This window comes from Erithacus rubecula (genome assembly GCF_903797595.1).
Source record: "Erithacus rubecula genome assembly, chromosome: 6".
In the NCBI taxonomy this organism is placed as follows: domain Eukaryota; kingdom Metazoa; phylum Chordata; class Aves; order Passeriformes; family Muscicapidae; genus Erithacus; species Erithacus rubecula.
The window spans coordinates 25,602,322-25,623,379 of NC_136688.1; the positions used below are offsets into that span (position 1 = coordinate 25,602,322).

General features: G+C 38.9%; 1 protein-coding gene across 5 annotated transcripts; it reads left to right on the forward strand.

The window, feature by feature from the left end:
• The first annotated feature begins 16 nt into the window (after positions 1 to 16).
• SNAP23 (synaptosome associated protein 23) lies at positions 17 to 20,568 on the forward strand. 5 transcript variants are annotated; one of them, XM_079309185.1, is made up of 8 exons: positions 17 to 288; positions 8,555 to 8,657; positions 9,207 to 9,248; positions 10,486 to 10,534; positions 11,029 to 11,146; positions 14,549 to 14,701; positions 15,252 to 15,396; positions 17,901 to 20,568. In XM_079309185.1, exons 2-8 carry the CDS (start codon positions 8,601 to 8,603, stop codon positions 17,964 to 17,966), a joined length of 630 nt encoding a protein of 209 aa, XP_079165311.1. In that variant the 5' UTR covers positions 17 to 288; positions 8,555 to 8,600; the 3' UTR covers positions 17,967 to 20,568. The 5 variants fall into 5 exon arrangements, with proteins under 5 accessions (XP_079165311.1, XP_079165309.1, XP_079165308.1 ...); XM_079309183.1 differs by lacking the exon at positions 17 to 288 and adding an exon at positions 724 to 851; XM_079309182.1 differs by lacking the exon at positions 17 to 288 and adding an exon at positions 747 to 857.
• The last annotated feature ends 490 nt before the right edge of the window (positions 20,569 to 21,058 follow it).

Sequence of the window (21,058 nt, forward strand, 5' to 3'; positions counted from 1 at the left end):
GGGTATCCCAGCAGCGAGACGCCGGGTACATCACGCTGGGCCGGAGCGGCCAGAGCAGCTGCGCCTGGGAAATCTGCTCCAGGGGCGATTTTTAAGGCAGGAGAAGAAGGGGGTGGGCTGTGCAGTGTGCAATAAACCATACTCCACTGGGACCCTTGACGAGGCCAAAGTCCGCAGGGGCTTGGAGCATCCCGAGATGCTCAGAAAGACAGGAGAGAAACCAAGACCTGAGGCTCTGAGACCGCAACAGTTTCACTGAAGAGGGACTTTAGCAGTAAGCTAATGCAGGTACGAGATCTGACAGCAGCCTCAGGGAAGAACTTACCCACACCCGAGAAAGAATATACTGTAGGAAAGGCTGCGCGGTTGAGCTACAAAGGATGAGATCGGTGATTGCGAACAGCAGCTTTCCCTTTCTGCCTCCTTCTCCGCGTTGGTCACAGAAGGGGGCTGACACGCATCGTCCTAGTAGGGAGTAGTAACTGGAGAGAAACCCCACTGATACAAATAGCCCCACTTCTGTACTGCGTTGTTTGCTGCCGCAGCTCCACACGGCAGCCCGCACACGCCACAGTTCCGCGCCGTCTGCCCCAGGGGCAGGGAAGGAGGCGCAGCGGCGCTGCCACGGCCATGCTGGGTGTACACGGCCGGCGCTCCCGCCCTCTGCCGAGCGAGGGCGCCGGCTCCGTCCCGCCGCGCTGGGAGCGGCGGGTGAGCGGGGCGGGGCGGGGCCGGCCGCGCTTCCGGGGGCGGCGGTGACGCGCGCGGGCCGGCGCTGGGCACCGGGGACGGGCGGACATGGGCGCTTAAAGGGCGGCCCGGCCCGGCGGGAGGGAGCGGCGGCGGTGCCGGTAGGTGTGTTGCCGGGCTTTGGCAGCTTGCGGCGGCCCGGCCCGGGTGGGGCGGCAGGCTGTCCGCTCCGTGTGCTCCTCCGAGCCGCGGTGCGCTGCGCTGCCGGCGGCCCCTGTGGGGCGGGGCGGGCCCGGCGGGTCCGGCCGCGCTGGCCCAGCGCTTGCCGTCCTGCGTCGGGGTGAGGGGGCGGCGAGGGCCCGGGCCCACGCTCCCCGAGCCCCCGCCTCAGCCATGGGCTCTGCTCGCCCCCGTGTGCAGGGAGGCCTCCTGGGCTCGCCCCTAGCGGGGGCGGCAAAACCCTGTCCAGGTGGTTTTTATTTGCTTGGTAAGAGCTGTTAGTAGGTCCAGGAGAAAATCTACCTCTTGTTGCTTATTCTTAAACTTATGTGTTGTGCCCTGCTGCCTTTAGACTAATCTGTAAGATGCTGTCGTGTTAATGTCGCAAACAATAAGCATCGAAGCGCTTTTGTGCTTCATTCTCTTGTACGTCTCGATGTCCTTGGTCCTTCTGGGAACCTACTGACAAGTCAGCTTTATTTTTTCCCTTATTTTCCTTTTTTCTCTTTCTGTTTCCTTTAATGTGAAGTCAGTGCATGACTTGACACTGTAAGTAAATGACCTAAAGGAACTTCGGAAATTTCTTTGTGCAACTTCTCTAACTATTTGCCTAACTTTTTTTTTTGTTTTTTGTTCCCTTAGAAAGGGCACTAGATGCTCAGTGTTCAGAGCTAAGGGTGTTGCTTTACTTCCCGTTTATAAACAAACGTGATTCTGTGATGTAGAGGGAACAGCTATATACAAAGGTGTTTAGGGACAAAGAAAAAGCCACATGTGATATCAATTGCTTGTTTGAGTGAACTAATTAAGCACTTTATTGCCTACTGGCAGTCTAGTAGCCGGTCTATATGTCTGACCTCCTCTGCTCTGCAGTTTTGAGGTATGTTGTTATATAGCACAGCTTGTGTCTTTAGGAGAAATGCATCTGTTACTGTCCGTAAGTGCGTCAAAGTTTGACTGTGAATTTAGATTGGCCGGTACCTGATTCAGAGGAGGTTTCATGAGGCTTTTTCAGGGACAAAAATGAGATGTTGTAGTGAGTGTAGAACTGAACACGGTGCACAGAGGAGGTGGCATTGGTGGCGCCTATTCTTTGTGCTATCACCTCTGTGCAGTGTGTTCAGGAAGCTGATAAGAGAAAGCAGGAAGCATGCAGAGTTGTGTCTTGGTCATGGGCCTTGGCCTCTTCCTCCAGGGCTGCAGATGCTTTATTCATTTATCTTGTAGACATAATTTTCTGGGGGAATACATTCTGGTGCTGATACCTTGTGCTACCCTGCATTAGCTGGGCTGAATTTCAGCTAACTAGCAAGTAGGATAACTGTTTGTGTTAAGGAAGGGTTTTAAAAAGCCAACTTTTCTCTATTAGTGATATGAAGAATTGGAGAGAACAAAAAAAACCTCCATGACTTTCAACACAAAGCTGTCTAATGAACTCTGTCGTTTTGACCTTTGCAAGCATGCACAGGAAATTTATAGTTAATATTCACATATCTAAGAATATTGTTTTGTGAATTCTTCCATCTTTTGGGGAAGGCAACAGTTCCCTTTACAACAGAAGGAACTGAGAGCATCTGCAATCACCTGAGGCTGTACCAATTCACTGACAGCTAAACATACAGCTCGTGAGATACTGGATTTCAGTGAGTTGCTGCAACAGCAGGGTTGTATCACCAGCTGGTTCCTATCTTTGTGGTAAGAAAGCATAGGCTGTATTTCTCAATCATACTTGTTGATGCACTGGATAGGCTATTTCCTTTGCCCCTCAGTTTACGAGTTATTAGTGGAGGAGGAAGAGAAGCTTGTAGCATTGATTAAAAGCATAACTTTTAACATAAAAGCAAAAGGGGTGGGTGCAAATTAAGGACCTTCAGATGGTGAGTAAGGAACTAGTTTATGATATGTAGCAAATGTAATGGATATATCACAAATTTCTCAAAGGCATTCAGCCTATCAGAGGTTCAAAACTGCTGCTTGTCAGCTGGAGATGCATGACAAAAATCTTTTTCAGGGTGGGCTTGTGAAAGTGCCAGCAATCAAAACAACATTGATCTGGTGCAAATAGACCTGTCTGGCTTTAGAAAACTGGTCACTTTTGTCAGCCTCTCGCTGTCCAGGTGTAGATGGTGTAATTGGAGTTGAACAAGCACTTTATCAGGCCTTGTGGCACCCTACAGTAATTTAAATTCATAAAGATCAGAAGGGGTTTTGAGTACTTTGGATAGCACAGCCTTAATGTGCTGTGACTGTCAAAAGCAAGGAATTAAGTTTCTTTTTTCCTAGATACAATAAGCATCAGAATAGCTTCTCAGCTAAGTGCTGAAGAAGAGCATATTTAAATCATGTAACTTGCCTACTAGGGCTTTAATTACCATGGAAGTGTCTTATAAATCCCAGAAGATTATTGGTATTAAAAAAACCCTTGAAAATGCTGTGCAAAGTCACTTTGTAATGGCTTTTGAAACTTGTTTACATTGGAAACTGGATGTGTTGGTATAAATAGTTGGCTTCCAGTTGGCATGTAATTCTGAATGAAAAAGAAAACACTTGCAAGAAAAACCCTTAGTGGTGCAGTGGATTATTTTAGGCCAATGAGAGAGATAACAAAAAAAGATTTCATATTAATTTTTTTACAGTGTGCTCTGGGAAGGTGGGTTGCAGAGGTGGTTGTTGTTGCTAGCTGCATACAGCAATGCTTTATTCTCGAGGGTCTTTGCATTCAAATGCTTTATTGCCTCCTTCCCAAAGTTTTTAATGTGCCTATTGTCAGGAAATCCAGCTGTGAACTGCTGTTGGATGAAGTGATACTTCAGAGCTTTCTGATCACAAGCAGGTATTTAAACCTGGGGGCTTGTAGTGTAGACAGGTCACCATGGGTAGAACTGAATTTCCTCCTCTCACACTATGAAAGTTCTGCTTTAGCAGATATTAGCTCTCAGTTCAGTAGCTGGAGTTGGGACAGAACTCTGCTTGTGACTGATCTACCTCAAACGTGGCAATGTGAGCAGTACTTTTCCCAAGCAAAAATCAGTACTGTACTGTCATGGGATTACCCTCCTGCTGTTAGAGACCTAGCCATAGCTCACATCAGTCTGTCACCTTCCAGTGACAGAGTTAAGTTTTAAAGTTTAGCAAAGAACTCACTAAAATATTTCAGCGGCTCTCTTGAGTGTTGATTAACAAAATTAAGATGGCTAAGCTTTGAATGGACCATGATAAAATCAGCCCAAAAGTGCTTGTTGTGTCCCTCATTATTTTGCAATAACCTTTGCTTTGTCTTTTTCTCAGTCCTCTCCAACCTAACAACTTCACATAGGAGAGCAAATTGAAAGGTTTTCAGAGCCGTGACTAAATAGATAGTAATTGGAAAAAAGGCTGTGCAGATATAAGTTTGTTTCCTCTTCTTCAGGAAATAAATGTAACTTACCTCAATCCATCCTCAGCTGGCTTGGGCAGCAATGTCATAGTTATGATATGTGTTATAGTGGTGAGTTTATAGGATGGCTTAGCCCAACATGAGTAGTCTTGTGAAGACATCTAAAACTTTATGTTGGAATTGGAATTTCAAAGAACTCTTTCTATCTTGCACAATCTCCCAAATAAAGCATGGCAGTAAAAATCAGATTCTTATGATTTGCTGGCCATGCATTTATTTCCTTGCTGCTCAACGAATCTTCCTTTTTACAAAGCAGTGATAATTAAGGTAATGAATGTGTTCTAGTCTGTTTCCTAGTAGAAAAGTTTAATGAGCCAAATTACTTCAAGAAAATACATTTTTTTAGCAAGTTTAGTTTTGCATACTCTGTGGGTATCAGGCCTTCCTGTGAGAGGGGCAGAAGGGGAGTTGTACTGAAATGTGTTTAACTGAGCAAATACTGCAGAAAACTGATAATAAAAAGTAAACAAAGCTGACATCACGTCCTTCCTTAAAGGAGTACTGCTTTGTATTCAGGCAGTTTAAATCTTGCCTGTCTAGAAAAAAAACTAAACAAAAATAGCAGAATATTGTTATAATTATGAAATACCTTTGTAGGCTGTTGTCTTGTTACTTTGTGGCTAGGATCTTTTAAATGGTAGGAGAGGGAAAGCAAAGAAATTAGACATTGAGAATCAATGTTAAACTAAATGCTTGTCTTAGCAAATGTTATCATAGCCATATCAAATTTTCTCTCTGTATATTTTGTCTTTTTTGAGTAATCTTAATGCCTCATATATAAAACAACTTTGTAATATACCATTTGCACAAGAGCTGAATACCTCAAAGGATGCTTTATGATCCCTAGGCAGAAAGATGGGGAAACAAGTGTCCTTTATGTATGTATACTGTGGTCTTTTGGAACAGCTGAGTTATTTCAGTACCAATGGCCTCATCTTGGCTGTTAAAATTTCTTTTGAGGTTTCTTGCATGAAAGGCACCTGCTATGTTCAGCTATTCCAATTAGACCTGCAACTATTGACTGTGTATTTACATCTTCAGAAACAGCCTGTTTTGGAAATGTTTTAAATTAGTGTTGTGTGCTTTTTCTGATGTATTAAACTACTGTGTGGTGAGGAGCTTTTATTGCCTAGGGAATGTGTTTTCTATTTCACCTTATGGCACTAACTGCCTCTGCAGAGCTACCGTGTAGGTTGTCTGTGCTTACAAAAACTGTGCTGCAAACTAAGGGGAATAAAACTCTGAGGTTTTTGAGTCTAATGCATTTGGCTTGGATATTCAACTTCAAAAGTGTATTACAATCAAACTAATTTGAGAAGCATGCTTTCTTATGCCTGCCTTAATAAGGAGGTCTTAATATGTCTTGTTTTACGTATTCTAATAGCAATGTTTGAAAAGTGAAGGTGGATAAGCTTGCTAAGAAGTCTGGAGAAAGAAAGGTCCTCTCACTTTTCAGTGATATAAGACCTCAATAAATTATCGTAAAATTTCAGTAAATAACTGAATCTTTTATCTATGATAAGATTGTCAGAATGTTTCTCTTAATCAAGTGTTCTGAATTGTTTTACTTGGCTTACTCACAGGTAATTTATCCTAGCAATTATATGAGCCATCACTTTAAATTATGGTTTAATCTCACAAGAGGCAAAGCACTACAAGTATCCAAATATGAGCATCAGAAGATAAGCACATGCACACCTCAGCTTTGAAGAATCCTTTTTCCCCCCTCTGTGTTGGAAGGGTTTTTCCTCCACATCTTGAGATTGGATTTCTTCATTGTTAGGTCAATTTCTAAGCAGTTTCAAGACCAAATACTATTGATTTAGGGCAAAAGTGAGTGGAATGCTGTGTGTTTCTATGGAACTTCTTGCTGGTTGGCAGTGGAGCTGTTCAGGAAGATATGAGCAATCTAGGGGAACACCAAGCCTGTCTGTCAGTTGTGGAGCTGGTTTGATGATAACATAAAGCTGGTAGGAGTGGCTGATACCCCAGAGGGCTGTGCAGCCCTTGAAAAGGACCTGGACAGGCTGGAGAGATGAGCAGGGAAGAACTGTCTAAAATCCAACAAAGGCAAGTGCAAGGTCCTGCATCTGGGCAGGAATAACCCCAGGAAGCAGCACAGGCTGGGGACTGACCTGCTGGAGAGCAGCTCTGCCAGGAGGAGCCTGGGGGGGTCTGGTGGGACAGCAAGGTGTCCCTGAGCCAGCAGTGCCCTTGTGGCCAAGAAAGCCAATGGTGTCCTGGAAGGCATTGCCAGCAGGTCCAGGGAGGTGATCCTGCCCCTCTGCCCTGGTGAGGGCACATCTGGAGCACTGTGTCCAGTTCGGGGATCCTCAGGATAAGAGGGACGTGGAGATTCTGGAGTGGGTCCAGCAATGGGCTATGAAGATGATTGAAGAGGCTGGAGCATCTCTTTTGTGAGGAAAGGCTGAGGGAGCTGGGCCTGTTGAGCCTTGAGAAGAGACAAGTGAGAGGGAACCTCATCAATGTCTGTCAGTATCTGAAGGGAGGGTGCCAGAGGATGGAGCAAGGCTCTGCTCAGTGGTGCCAAGCAACAGGACACAAGGCAAAGGGCAGAAAGTGATGTACAGGAAGTTCCACCAGAATATGAGGAAAAGCTTTTTTACTGTGCAGGTGACTGAGGCCTAGAACAGGTTTCCCAGAGAACTTGCTTAATCTAATTCAGTGAAAATAGGTACTTTCCTCCCTGTCCCAGGTTTACTGGTCCTTAGCTGTGCAAATCAGCTTGAAGGACATTCACAGATTCAAAGCTGGGACTGCCTCAAATAAACCTTATGAAAGCAACTTAAGCCTGTGAATTGAAAGATAATTCAGTGATTGTACACTGATACTGGACTACTGAAAACAGAGTTATTCTCACACAAGGCCTCTAAATATCTTGGGGTTTGGTTTTTTTTCTCATGATAGCAAAAACAAACTTGCGTGGGCATCTACTTTAGAAAAATCTCCTAGAGCCATAATCTCAGGCTATGCTAGGTGCTGGAAACCAAACATGCTGAAATATACTTTTAATCTTGAAGAACTTCAGCTGTAAGGGATTTAGGTGTCTTGATTTCAATTCACTATCAGAGTTATGCACACATCCTGTGAAGAGATGTTGGGTAACAGTTGGGCAAATCTGCATAAATTTACCCTCCTAGAAGTAATCACTTATGTTATATATTCTAAAATACTGATCTTGTTGGGGGAAGTGGATCAAGTCAAGGAGGATGTTTGGAATTATATCCGTGGGTAATGTGAACGTAATTGCAAGCTACTCATGTGAAAGATCAAGGATTAGTTTAAAATCAAGGGGGAAAATCTGGGGGGGGAAATATCCTTTTATTTTTCATCTTATGTGCTATCTCATTAAATTCTTGTATAGCCTGTGAGCTCTGTTTTCCCATTGCTGGGAGTGTTGGCTTTATTACCATTCCTCCAACAGAAATGCAGACTCTTAGATCTGAAAAACTTGTCTCTTATAGAAATATATTTATTGATGGGATTGCTTATTTTCCTTGTATTTGAGGCAAAATATATATGTTCTGCTTATAGCAAAAGGTAAATCATGGTGTGTTGGGACTTCAGTTATGATCCTGTGTTTATTATGAGAAAGGTAGATTAGAAAACTTCTGCTACAGTTGCAGACATACTAGTTAAAACTTTTGTGGTTCCTTTTGTATTTGAACAATTCACCATACAATAATAACAACCATTTCTAGAGTGTTACTTGGAATCATTTTGGGTGGTGTTTCATCTGTGAAAATATTGCCCCTTTTTCTGGCTATCAAAATTCTGCAATGGAAAGGACACTTAAAGTTTATTCCAATAACTGAAATGCTTTAATGAATTAATTTCTAGATTACTGGGGAGATCAATGTCTTTTTCCAGCATGGAGAAGCTTGTTATTTTAAGACTTTATTTCCTGGTTTTTACCTAAGTAGCCATAGAAAAATTTCAAAAATGTTTAGGAAGCCAGTTCTTGGAAAGAAAACTGCTTCATATACTGATTGTTCCTATATTTCTTTTAGCTCCTCAGTTAGGACATATCAGCTGAATAATTATTTAAGTGTCTTCTAGTCCTAATGAGATGTTTTGCTATGCAGAATGAAATGTATAGGCTCTCATTCTTTGAACTACTCTCTAGTTTCAACTCAAAATACTGATGAAAGTATAATTATGATGCTTACTTGTTATTTGTTATTACAGGGGGAAGGTTCTCTTTAACGTCATTACTTACAAGTAGTATTTCATCATGGATGAGCTATCACCTGAAGAAATTCAGCTGAGGGCCCACCAGGTCACTGATGAGGTAAATACTACAGGAGGACATCTGGGATTACAGTGCTTGTCCAACAAGATTAGAGTATCTTTTGAAAATAAAGACAGAGCAGGATAATAATTCTGTGAGGTTATGGCTGGCTGTATGTTTTAAATTTTTACTTTAGTTGGTGAGTACTGGAGACTACTCCTAAAAATAAGAATTCATTTTAACTGCTGAATTTTAAAGTCACTTGCTTAACTGTATACTGATCAGCCAGTCCTGATTACTGATATGATGGAATTTGATTACCTACAGCATTGTTAATCGTATTGATACTTCATGGCTTTCTTATTTAAAATTCACTGGAATGTGCCATCTTTTATAATGACTTTCCAAGAAAAATAATAGCAAGGACTAAGAGTCAAGAAAAACTAATGTGCTGCCACTAGGAGCAAGTAGTAGCATGTTTTAAATATAGACAAGGTGATGATCCTTAAGTATACTATTGCCTTACTACGATGAACTGGCAGAGAATACTTTCAGACAGTGATGTTTATATAAATAATTAACACACTCATTTAAAAATTCTCTTTCTAGTGTTTAGAAAGCACAAGGAGGATTCTTGGCTTGGCCATTGAGGTAAGGAAAAGCTTTTGAATTCTCTGGATTCATTCAGTATAAAAAGTAGCTTTTTGTCTTTCTCAAGACACACAGAGCCTTCATTATTAGAAGTTGCTGTTTTGATTCAATAGTAGCATTAGAATGACATGACCTTAATGATTTTCACTTAGTATCAGATTACAGAAGAATCAATATCCTTTTTACTTTTTTTAAGCAAAAGGATCTAATCTCCCAATGCTATAGATTTGTTATAAGAAGTCTTCTAGTGGTCAGTTATGTCTTTGGCTGCTGCATAATTTGCTTTTCATAACATCTTTCATCTTAGTCTTCTAGCTCACTTTGTGAGCACTGTGGAAGAGTTTTGCTATGACAGTAGGCCTTGGTTGGGTGGGGTAGTAGAGTATGACTGCTCTTGGTTCTAAGCAAGTAATTCTACACACGTTTTTACAATCTGTTCATCAGTTTTAACTGATAACAAAACTCTTAACAGCCTTTTACATGATTTGGAACAAGTCTGTATTTTGGATTTATCAAAGTGAAGTTGTATGAGGATCTACTCCTCTGCACAATTCTGGCTTGCTGAAGATGCTACTGTTACCAGAGATACAGATGTTACTGTATTCACCATAGCCTGGTGAATACTCCTCACACACAAGTGTTAAGTACATGTCCTGAGCCAACATATTTTCTCTTGGAGTCATAGTTTGGTGATTCATTCTGTGCTGCCAGTTTACAGTAAAACATGGGTGCAGCTTGCATGCTAGATCCAAGACTGAGCCAGCAAAGAGCTCTGCTGTAGTATATTCCTCACTGCTGAATTCTTAGGAATGGTTTTGCAGGCTTTGTTTTGCCTTCTTTCATTCTGGCTCCCAGGACTAAAGGCCTTGTAAGCCCTTCTGAAGGATGTAGGGATGAATGAACCAAATGTTACTTTTCAAAATGAAGCACAGCTAGGTTTACTTTTCTAGCTAGATGTTGTCACAGTTCAATCTGAGTATTACAGTAAATTTATCTTGTAATGTAAGAAAAACCTCACAAAAACACCATGAAAACCCCACTTATTGAGCTAGTGTAACAGGTAAGGTGCTTATCAGCCTAGCTTATGATTTGAGACCTCTAAAAGCTTTACTAGAGTGTTATTTCAAGTACAGTATTTTATAATAAAACTTGGTTGGATTATCAAACTTGGTATCCAAATCTTCTGATTTTGCATTGCAATCTCACTTTATATCTGCAACTAAATTTCTTTCTTCAGTCCCAGGATGTTGGCATCAAAACTATTACCATGCTGGATGAACAAGGAGGTAAGTTCTTCCCTAACACTAGAATGTCATCAGTGTAAGAAAAGAATTATCATAGAGTTGTTGCTGAAACTAAAGGCTTATTATTAAAGACTATTTAGGTACAAATGAGATCTCCTAGTTGGTTATTCCTGTGTTTTTGTAGTATTTAAGAGATTTTAAAGTAGTTCAGAGGTCATGATAACTACAGTGTAATACAGCTCTGCTACAGAAGCTGCTTCTTTCCACCATGGCATGAATGTAATATCTGCATTTTTTCTAAAAGTAACACAGAAATGCAGCTGTAAGGATAAGGAAGATATTTGCAAAGTAGTAACCAAAACCTCTCACTGTATCTTTTTTAAAAATTAAAAAAAAAAATCCTAGAAAGCAGGAAAGAAAAGTCATTAGTCTTGGAATAAAGACAGAATTCAAGCTTGTTCCTGCTATAAAGAAATGTCAATTTTCCCCACCTTTCTCCAATCCATGCTTATTCAGGTTACTTGTTTCTCTTCTAGAACAATTAAATCGTATCGAAGAGGGCATGGACCAGATAAATAAGGACATGAGAGAAGCTGAGAAGACACTGACAGAGCTCAACAAATGTTGTGGGCTCTGTGTCTGTCCATGTAACAGGTCAGTTATATTGGTATGTGGGCCTGGAGTTCTAGAATATTCCCAATATCTACTGTGCCAGGAGATACTAACTCATAGAAGAGCTAATTAAAAAATGCTGAATCTCTGTTTTTGTTTGTAGAGCTGCATCCTTTTAAAATTGTATGAGAGTAACTGAAGCTTACATGTATCATTGTGCCCCTTTTACTGTAAATATAGCTACTCTGTAAAATCCTGCACAGTTCTGTTCTAATATCTTTAAGGCTTCTATTTAGTAGAAGACTATCAATATCCATACAGATGAGACCAAATTGGACTGCAAATAGCTGTATATAAGTGCTTGTCTGTTAGAAATTTGATTCCAAAAAATCATTTTTTCACAACAGTACTTTTGCAGTTTTTAAAAGCAACACAACTTACATTTTTGAGAAAGAAATTAATACTAGTTCTCTAAGCATTTGGAAGATATTCATGCTTTAGGGATGGTGAGAACAGAGCAGACACTGGTGTTAAAGCTTTAATCTTTTCCCTAGTGACTCCATAAAGTCTTGCAGATCTGCTTCATGGTGGTATCTTTGTAACATCAGTGTTATGGATGCCATATCTAAGTCAGTTGAGTAATCTAATCTTTAGAACAGCGCTTGATTTTTACTTTTAAGCAAGTAAACAGCCTGAACAATGTCAGAATTATTTTTGATGGTGTCCTAGCTTTACCTTTAAGCAGTAAAGTATCAAATTGTTTGTTAATTGGATGTCATCGTAGGCCTTCCAAATGAAGGAGGTACAAATTGGATATGATGACTGAAGTGAATAGTGTGTGCATTTGTTGGCTGTTGCTTTTTAGCATGAGCAAAACAAATTATCATTCAATGGAGAAGTAGCAGAAGTTTAGATAAAAATTCCTTGGAGTAGGAGAGTAGTTAACCAACAGAATAACGCTTTAAGGGTCATTTAGGATGGCTGTGAATGTGAGTTCCAGGGCTGAAAGTCTTAGTGCTTTAGTCCCTTGAAAATGCAGATGTCCTGAGCTCTGGATAGGTATACTTACTGTTTTATATTAGTTGGCTCAAGCTGGAGGACTTTGAGCCTTTTGACACACTCAGTCTTTGTTTTTTGTAGTTAGTAGTCTTATTTCACTGAACCTAAGCAGCTTATTGACACTGAGCAAGCTCAAAATTTGGGAACTCTTGTGACATTCCAAGTACACAGATAATGAGAACAGAAATAGTTGTGGACCAAACTGGACAGTAATGTACAGAAAAAATGGGTAAGTAGAGGGCTGCCAGGAAGAAAGAGTGAATGTCCTTCATTTGTCTGCTGATTCACCAGCCATTTTGTCAATGTCGGATTTATTTGTCAACCAGTTACCTCCACAGCTTTTCATATTTTTCATAAAAGCATAAAACTAGATAAGCCAAATCAGAACACTTGCTGAATTGTTGGGCTTTTTAAAATTTTTCCAAGGCTTAGATTATTTATAAAAAGCTTGTGAAAACACAAAATACTGGCAGTTCTGTTATACAATCTATGTACTAATAACAATTTACCTTTTTGTTCATCTTTACTACTTTCTTCTCTATTCTCTCCTAACACTGATGCTTGCTTTCTAAAAATGAAGACTAGGATAAGAAGCTGTATTCACTTAAGCTGGTGAAAGTGGATTTTAGGACAAGGTCAGTGTTAGTAGTGCAGATGCATATTTTACCAGCTGTCTGAAGTGGTGTTTCTATTGCATTTGTGCTTGCATGCTCATGATGTCTGTCTGCATGTGCTTCTCCTTGTGACTGTGATGTTTTGTAATACTGACGTGAATAGAAAATGCCCATTACTGCTGAGGGTATTATTATCTGTGGAAATGGTGAACAACTGCTTGAGCCATTGCTGGTTTGACAGGTTGTGTAAATTGCCTTAGTTTTGCAGAAATGAAATTTGAGAAATGTAAATGTATAGTAATTTGAAAAACAGCTCTTAAAAACAGGTGGTGAGATGTTTTCTTCTTAACTGTGCTTATTTTGAACAATAATTCCTTTTTCTGGCTATCTAGTGCAACTAGTCTTCAGGTCATTAGTTTTTTTGTTAATAAAGTTGACACAGTTGCCTGTGGCACCCAAGACTTTGCTTCTCCAGAACCAAATCATACAAAGATCTCTTCTGGTGATGCCTTTAGTATAAATGAGATTAAAATATTATGCTCAGTCTAGTTGTAGTAACTTAAGAGATCTTTAGGCCTGTGTATATACAAGGAGCTAGAATTGACTAGTTTAGGTTTCTTCAGGGTTTTGTTGGGTGCAACACTTCTATTATGAATTGAGAAATGATTCTATTTTTTCCCCTTTAATATATTAATTCTAGATTACTTCTTGGAGAATCTGACCTATGAGACATAATTTCACATATTCAATATGTAAACACCAGCAGAATGAGGGGGAATATTTGTTCATTGCAGCTAATTTCAGAACTCTTCAAACTTCCAGGTTACTGAAAGGCACCATACCTCTAGAAATGACTGCCTGTGATTGCAAAGTTAGATGTACTGAGAGAGAGATTTCCTTTCACAGGTGCCTAAAGAAACAGAAAAATGGCAGTGTCTGGAATGTCTAGCTTAAACCTGAAAATGCCACAAAACAAGGTGAACATGAGAATATTCTCAAAATAAGTTCTTTAGGATTCATGAGAAAAAACCCAATTTAGATGAGTTTATTTTGTTAGACTCTCTTCCCCTCTTGCTTTTATGGCTCTGTGATTCTTGAGATTTGCTTTGTGTCAGTGTGCTTTCTTTATTTTTTTTTTTTTCTCCTATGAATTACATGGAAAAAGTGTAATGGTAAGTTGGTTTATTGATTTAATGAAGTTAGTACAGTTGAATTGGAGAATGAAAGAGCTACTTAAACATCATTACTGTTAGTTCATAATCAAAGTTAACATGAGAAACATTAACTTTTTCTGTTGCCAAGTAATTTTTTCAATGTTTGAGAAAAAGCAGTAGCAACTAATGGTTTTCTTGCATAGTATAGGTATTTGTTTGAGGGAGTTTTTGCATTCATCCTCATTTCTTCCTGAAAGGTAACCAGTTTTGACTCTAGATTAATTCCTGTTGTAAGTGCAACTCTGTTTTATGACAGGGTAAGCTTTCCTTTGACTGTCATAAGCTTCTGTCCTCTGGTAAAGTATTGCTTTAAGCAAATGACTGGTCTTGTATTAAAGCTTAAGACCACAGTTGTCACTGTCCTTAGAGTAACTCAGTTGTCTTTGTACTATCAAGATACAAAATATTATTATATAGACAAAGTTTTATCTGTACAAAATTTAATCTCTTTTGGGCACAAGACAAATATTTCTGATAATTCTAGAATAATACTGAATTTCAGTCAGGATGCCATAATTCTGATGTAGTAGTTCAGATTTCTTATTTTTATGGAGTAGGACAAAGAACTTTGAGGCCAGCAAAGCATACAGAGCAACCTGGGGAGATGGAACAGAGAACTCAGCAGATCACGTGATATCCATGCAGCCAAGAAGTATAAATCGGCAGCAGCCTCAGACTTCTGGAGGACCAAGTGGTGGATATATTACAAGGTTTTTCTGCTCATATTCCTCAATCTCAAATGCACAAATCCTGTTACTAGTTGTCAGCAAATCCTGTTAATTTTTTGGATGTGTTTTAGGTCAAGTTGCTAAATAGAAAATTTACTATTGTTTGGAGGAATTGTGGAGATGGCAGATAACTACACCTTCAGTTGTAGTGCTCATCTTGCACTTCTATTTTTTTTACATGGTGGTATTGTCAGTATGTTTTTGAGTGTGAGAGCTGTAAGGCTTAGTACTCAATTATTGAGGGGACTGTTAAAAGTATCAAGGCCTATTACTGTCATAAAGTCTATTTGAGGGAAACTCATATCTTAAACTTCAGATGACTATTTTAATTTTTAAGGCTAATTTTGTAGTAGTGGCTAGCTTAACACTCTTTTATTGTTGGTTAATGCTTACTTGAAATACAGGGAGTTTTAAAGGGAAAAATATACCTTGGTTTTAATGCATAGTGCAACAAACAAGTTCTACTAGAGTAAATTTGGGCTAGATGAAAGCAAGTTCTTGATTCTTAAAACTGTCTTAATTACTTGAACAGGATAACCAATGATGCCAGAGAAGATGAAATGGATGAAAATCTTACTCAAGTTGGAAATATTCTTGGGAATTTGAAAAACATGGCTTTGGATATGGGCAATGAGATTGATGCCCAGAATAAGCAAATAGACCGGATAAATGTAAAGGTAAGTGCCAAAGGCGTTGTCTGCTTTCAATTCAGAGGCTGTAACTGAGTGGTTATTAGGAATGTGCTCACTGTATTTGCAGCAAATATGTGGTAAGGATATGCTAATCTTCTAGGTTGCAGTGATTTGAATGAGATACATCTGGATACATATAGGGTATATAGCTTAAAATTCAAATGCTTGAGTGTCAGGAAACCTAAATATACAGCACAGATTACTACTTGCTCTGAAAACTAATAAACTTCATGGGATCAAAAGTACAAACATTTGAGGTATACCTGGGGAGACTATTGCTTGCAGGAAATATTTTTTCCTTGTGATAGGGAGTAGGTGTTTTTAGCAATAGCAAGGCTCTTTTGGAGTTCCTAAAAAGTCACTATAATGAATGTAAAGTAAAGCAGAAGTAATTCATTGTCCTAATTCTTGTGGATGAATTAATACTGGGGAGGCTTTGGAATAATGGAGTTTGTAGGTGCACAGGAAAGTGGTCTGCACATGAAGTTAGTCAGTCACTTCCTTTTTTTTTAAATATAATTTTATTACATAAGTGTTATCTTCTCCAAACAGATTAATCATATTATGTGTTTTGGGGAGGTTTATTTCAAAGGGCAGCTTAATGAAAATGCTAAGTCTATTTTAGAGTAGGCATATTCTGAAATGAGAAGAAGTTATTTTATAGTAATCCTGGTTGAGAAAGGAAGCAAAACCTTTAATGAATAGTGTGTATTAAAGATTTCAAGAAGCAGAAGTGAACACCAATTACCGTGAAGTTACAGTATTGAGACAAAATGGGAATTCAAAAATCTCACTAAAATGTGCAGTAGGGTTAAAAGCAAGAAGAACCGAATTCCTCTAGTTTGACAAAAATGCTGGTTGCACCTGTGTCAGCATCTCAATTTTGTCTAGTAATTAAGGGATTGTGGTATTGATAAAGCAAATCAACGTAATTACATGAAGGATACCTTAACTGTCCCTGAAACTGCACAACTGATTACCATGTTAAAGTCAGACTGTTTAAAGTACACTAGAAAATTTCTTGGAGTTTAAAATTAGGTGTGAAATTCTTTTTACAGATTGAAAACTGCCTGGTCAAACTGCAAGTGGGAATTAGTCTTTTTAGTAACAGTGTTTCTAGTAGGTTCAAGCATCTGTTTTGGCCTGATGTTCTTTTAGTTTAGTGATTTGAATAAATCTTGCTGATCAAGTCTTACTAATTATTAAAATATGGTGTATACAAGTTAGAGTTGCTTTGCAAACCAGAATAAAAATGCAAATGCAATTCCTGGCTTTGAGACTGTCAACTTGTCTCAGGGTATTTAAATTAATCCTTTTATGCTGATAACTTCTTAAATATAGTGAACAGTATAGAAACCAAACCAAATGTTGTCTGTAAATCTCCAAACAACAATATCATGTAAAGAAACAAAGAGCAGTGTTAAGCTCAACTTCAGAATAGAATTGTTACTTTTATTTCTTTTAAAATTCTGACTCACCTGGGAAATAGACTTGACTGGGTGAGGTTCTGGTAGTATTATGCAGGACTGCTAGTCTGAATAAGCCCGTAATGGAACTTATATTAGTGGATTTTTCTTAGAAGATCTAATAACTAGATTAGTGTTTCCAAAGTGTTGCTAACAGATCAGAGTCTCTCTTTTCTATAGTAGGTTTTTGTCCCATCCCCTCCCCTTGACCTGAAAGGCAGGAAAAAAGAACATGAGGGAAGGACTTGAACTGCAAGTGTGCTCTGCCAAGCCCATTGCAAGACAAAGGTGTGAAATGGCTAATACTTGGCACAGGTTGAGCTTCTTAGGAGTTCCACTCAGGGTGAGGGCAGAGGCTGGTTTTGTGCTTATGACACTTCCTGCACATTCCCCACAGCACACTGCATAATTGGGGAATTACTTATAAACTCCTTATCATTCTTTTCAGTAAAACTATATTTTGACACTTGTTCAACCTAGATACCCTGACCTGACTTTTGATGCTTTATTATATGCTTTAATTAAACAATAATAAAATCTAAAGCATGTTCTTACAAATACCATATTGTTACAGCACTAGGACATTGGAGGGGATGTGAATGAAAACTGTGGATTTGCACAAAGCAAAATAAATCTGACTTCATGCCCATAGGCCCAGTTTTGATGACTATTAGCTCAGAGCATCCTTGTTGCTCTGTAGAGGTCATTAAGGTGTGTAAACACTGGGAGAGAATTTTTATTCCCTTGTTTTCTTAACATGCTTCCTGACCAGCTGAGGCAAGCTGCTTTGTTTTAGAAGTCAGCTAAAGAGTAAAACCTTTCTCTTGGTTGTTTCTGCCGAAATTGACAGCACGTGCTATCTAGGGGACAAAAAATTACTTTCAGCATAGAAGCATATAGAAGTTGCTCCCATTCTCTCTACCACAATGGTAATACCTTGCAATTCATAAGATCACACCAGTTTGAATTTTGCAATTGTTTTGCATCAAGTCTGCAAATGACCTATGAATTTCTCTCTTCCAGGCTGATACAAACAGGGAACGCATTGAGCATGCAAACATCAGAGCCAAGAAACTAATTGAAAATTAAAGCCTGCTGTCGTTGTTCAATGACAGCCTCTCCAGCTGCAAGCCACCATATTCATGGATCTGTGAAACTTCTATTCTGAAATAAGAGGGGCTGGGAAAAATGAAGCAGTACCCCTTCTGTAGGGATTAGTTTTCTTTTATTGCTTCATGTAAACATGGCCTGTTGACTCCAAGAAAGCAGCCAACTTCCTTCTACTCATCTGCCTTCACTTTCTTTAAATGCTCAGGGCTAAAAGTGTTAGGGCTTTGAGAATCTTCTTGCATGTTTTATTCCCTTTCCCAATTTCTTTTTATAATTTTTTAAAAATTTTTTTTCCTGCACCGAAAATTCAGTCCTTTATTTAAGTTGAACAAGCAGGGTAACCTGAATTCACAGTTGTGGGAAGTTGGAGAGGGCACTTTGCACTGTTTGAAATACCTCATAAGTTGAGTGTCTTCACTAAAATAGGGACTAGGTGAACATTGTCTGATTTGTATCTCTAGCATCTAACCATAGTTTTACACTCCAAACCACACAATTAGTTTGGAGTTGACCTTGTGAATCACAGAATTGAAGAGGCCCATTACTTACAGCTTGTGGGTTGAGGGCTTTAAAACACTTCCTAACCACACAAACTTTAAGGTAATGGTAACCAGAAGGATATAAGGTTTCCATTTCTTTACTGTAAATTGACATCGGTTTGGAGGCCAAGACTAATCATGCTGCATTGTTCTGATAATATTTGTTGTGTGTGTATATCTGATCTAAACTCCATGCACACAAGTAGATTATAAAGCTATCTCTGCAAGGTATTTACTTGATAGAAAATTTGACACCCCTCATCTAAAAGCTTTTGTTTGAATGATGGATCTGAACTGGAAGAAACTGAGTAGAAGAGCATGCAGTTTGCTTTCTTCTCATATCTTATTTTCTTGTGACCAGTTTTCACTGGAGTTACAATTGAGATCTGGTGCAGAATTCGCTCTCAGCAGTGGCTTTGGGAGTGCTTCTTAAAACTACCAAAACCAGAGAAGCTTATTTGTGAAACTTTTGTCACAAGTCTGAAAGAAGCAGTAGTTATTTAGGAACTGTAAGCTAGTTCTAAATAAACTAGTTCTAAATAGATTCCTGGCTGGTTTATTATTGCAGACCTTGGGACTGGCAATTGGAAATACTACATATCCAAGTTGCTTGCAAATAAAATGGTCTTAATCTGTTGCAGAATAGAGGAGTTTGTGACCAGGTGAGGTAAAGCACTCTCCCATGAAGAGAAATAGTTTGTTTTTACTGTAATATAAAAAGATTTTCTTGAAATCTTGATAGTAATTAAATTACAAGTCACTTAAAATATTGTAACTCCACCCAGCAATATATTATGCATCTTTTAAAGTTGAAAATGATACTTTGGACTAACCTGTGATACTCGGTGTTGGATGGCAGAAATCTTCAGACTTAATTGATAGGAGGAATAATTAAAACTGTTAGCATTATGGGGTGCTTTTTTGAAGGATAGTCCACAAATACCCTGTAGCTACTAAAATTGAACCCCAGAGTCTGAGATGACACTAATCCACTGAAATAGAAGACAGTGTTTGTTCTGTTTTCTTTTTAGTAGAAATAGTCAGTGTTACTAGTATATTTCTCAGTTCGCTCCCAGGACAACTTGATATTTAAAGAAAAAAGAACCAAAACCAAGAACCACACGCACAAAAACCCACAATAACCCACCAAACAAAAACCCCAAACAATTGACCAAAGGATGGGGCAGCTGCATGTAAAAATAGGCCAGTGGCAGTTTGCCTGATGTGGATAAGGTAGAGTCATTTTTAGGGGACTAGATACTCGAGTAGTGCAGGTTGGCTCCTCTCTAGCTTCCAGTAATTTTTGGAATGCTAATGAATTTCAAAAGCTCACTAGCTACCCAATCAGTAAATGAAGATTGTGTGCTTAAAAATGCAAGTAGCAAAGAAGTATTTCAAGAACATAGTATAGTAAACTTTGAACAGCCACCTGCATAGGGACTTTGTATGCCCTTTTTTCCTTCTTAAAAACTTCAGATTAACTTAAGGAATATTTGCTGCTAGTTGTTAAAGCAAAGTATGTGCTATTTATGATTGTCTCCTGGAACAGAAGAGTGAAGTGGTTATCTTATTCTGCTTACACAGTGCAAGCCTGCTCTGTAGCATTTGGACATTCTAAACATTGCAATGTTTTTCTCCCTTGCCATTGCAAGTCCTTATTCTTGACTTGCCTGAGCTCTAATGATAAATGAGCATGTTGGCTGATAAAATGCTGTGATTGGTTTATCAAAATTGTACTATTGCAGTGAATACTACACAAGGAAATAATTTCTGAGACTTTTTTTTATCAATACAATTTTCTGATGCAGCAAGAGCCAAATCTGTGAGGGAATTAGTGCCTTTATGTTAGTCAAAAACAGTTTGCTTCTTGCATGTCTTACTGTTGTCTATAGAATAGATGCTTAATTTCCATATCTGTGGTATGAAATCGACCCTTGTACATCTTTGTATGTCTGAATGCTATTAAGAATGAAGGTTTACAGTTTCTGCTTTTGATTGTTAAACTATATATTGTGCACAAAATACATACTTTTATAACTGAATGTGTTTTAAAACTCCTTTGTCTTAGGTCTTTGTTTAGTTTCCTGTCCTTGAAAAATTTGGCAGAGCTAGTTGCTGCTATGCAACTAGGAAGTTCCTCTTCTATTTTTATTTCACAGAAATCCCAATGCTAAGAAAAGAATGGGTGTGGTTGGGAGGAGTATTGTGGTCTTTAACACTCTAGTTTTGATCTCTACATAATCAGCATCTCTTAAATTCAGACAGTGAACTGTGTCCATCTCTTCTGTGAAACATTATGACCTACATGGGAGTGTACTTGAGGATGATAAAGGAACAAAGTAAAGTAACTTAAGTAAGTATTGGTAACAGATGCCAAGCAAATAACTAGTCCAGTAGATGAAATGTAGTGATTTAGCCTACTGCAAATACAATTTCAATTGTGAGGCAATTTAAATTGTATATTTGCTCGTACCAGAACCTCAGATTCCCAGGACACTCTTAAGGGGGGTGGAAATAAAGGCTTTTGGTGAC

Bases quoted from the DNA above. Each gene is read 5' to 3' on its own strand.
- SNAP23 (XM_079309185.1), top strand. From the start codon at position 8,601: ATGGATGAGCTATCACCTGAAGAAATTCAGCTGAGGGCCCACCAGGTC. The intron at 8,658-9,206 runs GTAAATACTACA...TTCTCTTTCTAG, and splicing joins CCCACCAGGTCACTGATGAG to TGTTTAGAAAGCACAAGGAG. The intron at 10,535-11,028 runs GTAAGTTCTTCC...TTTCTCTTCTAG, and splicing joins CATGCTGGATGAACAAGGAG to AACAATTAAATCGTATCGAA.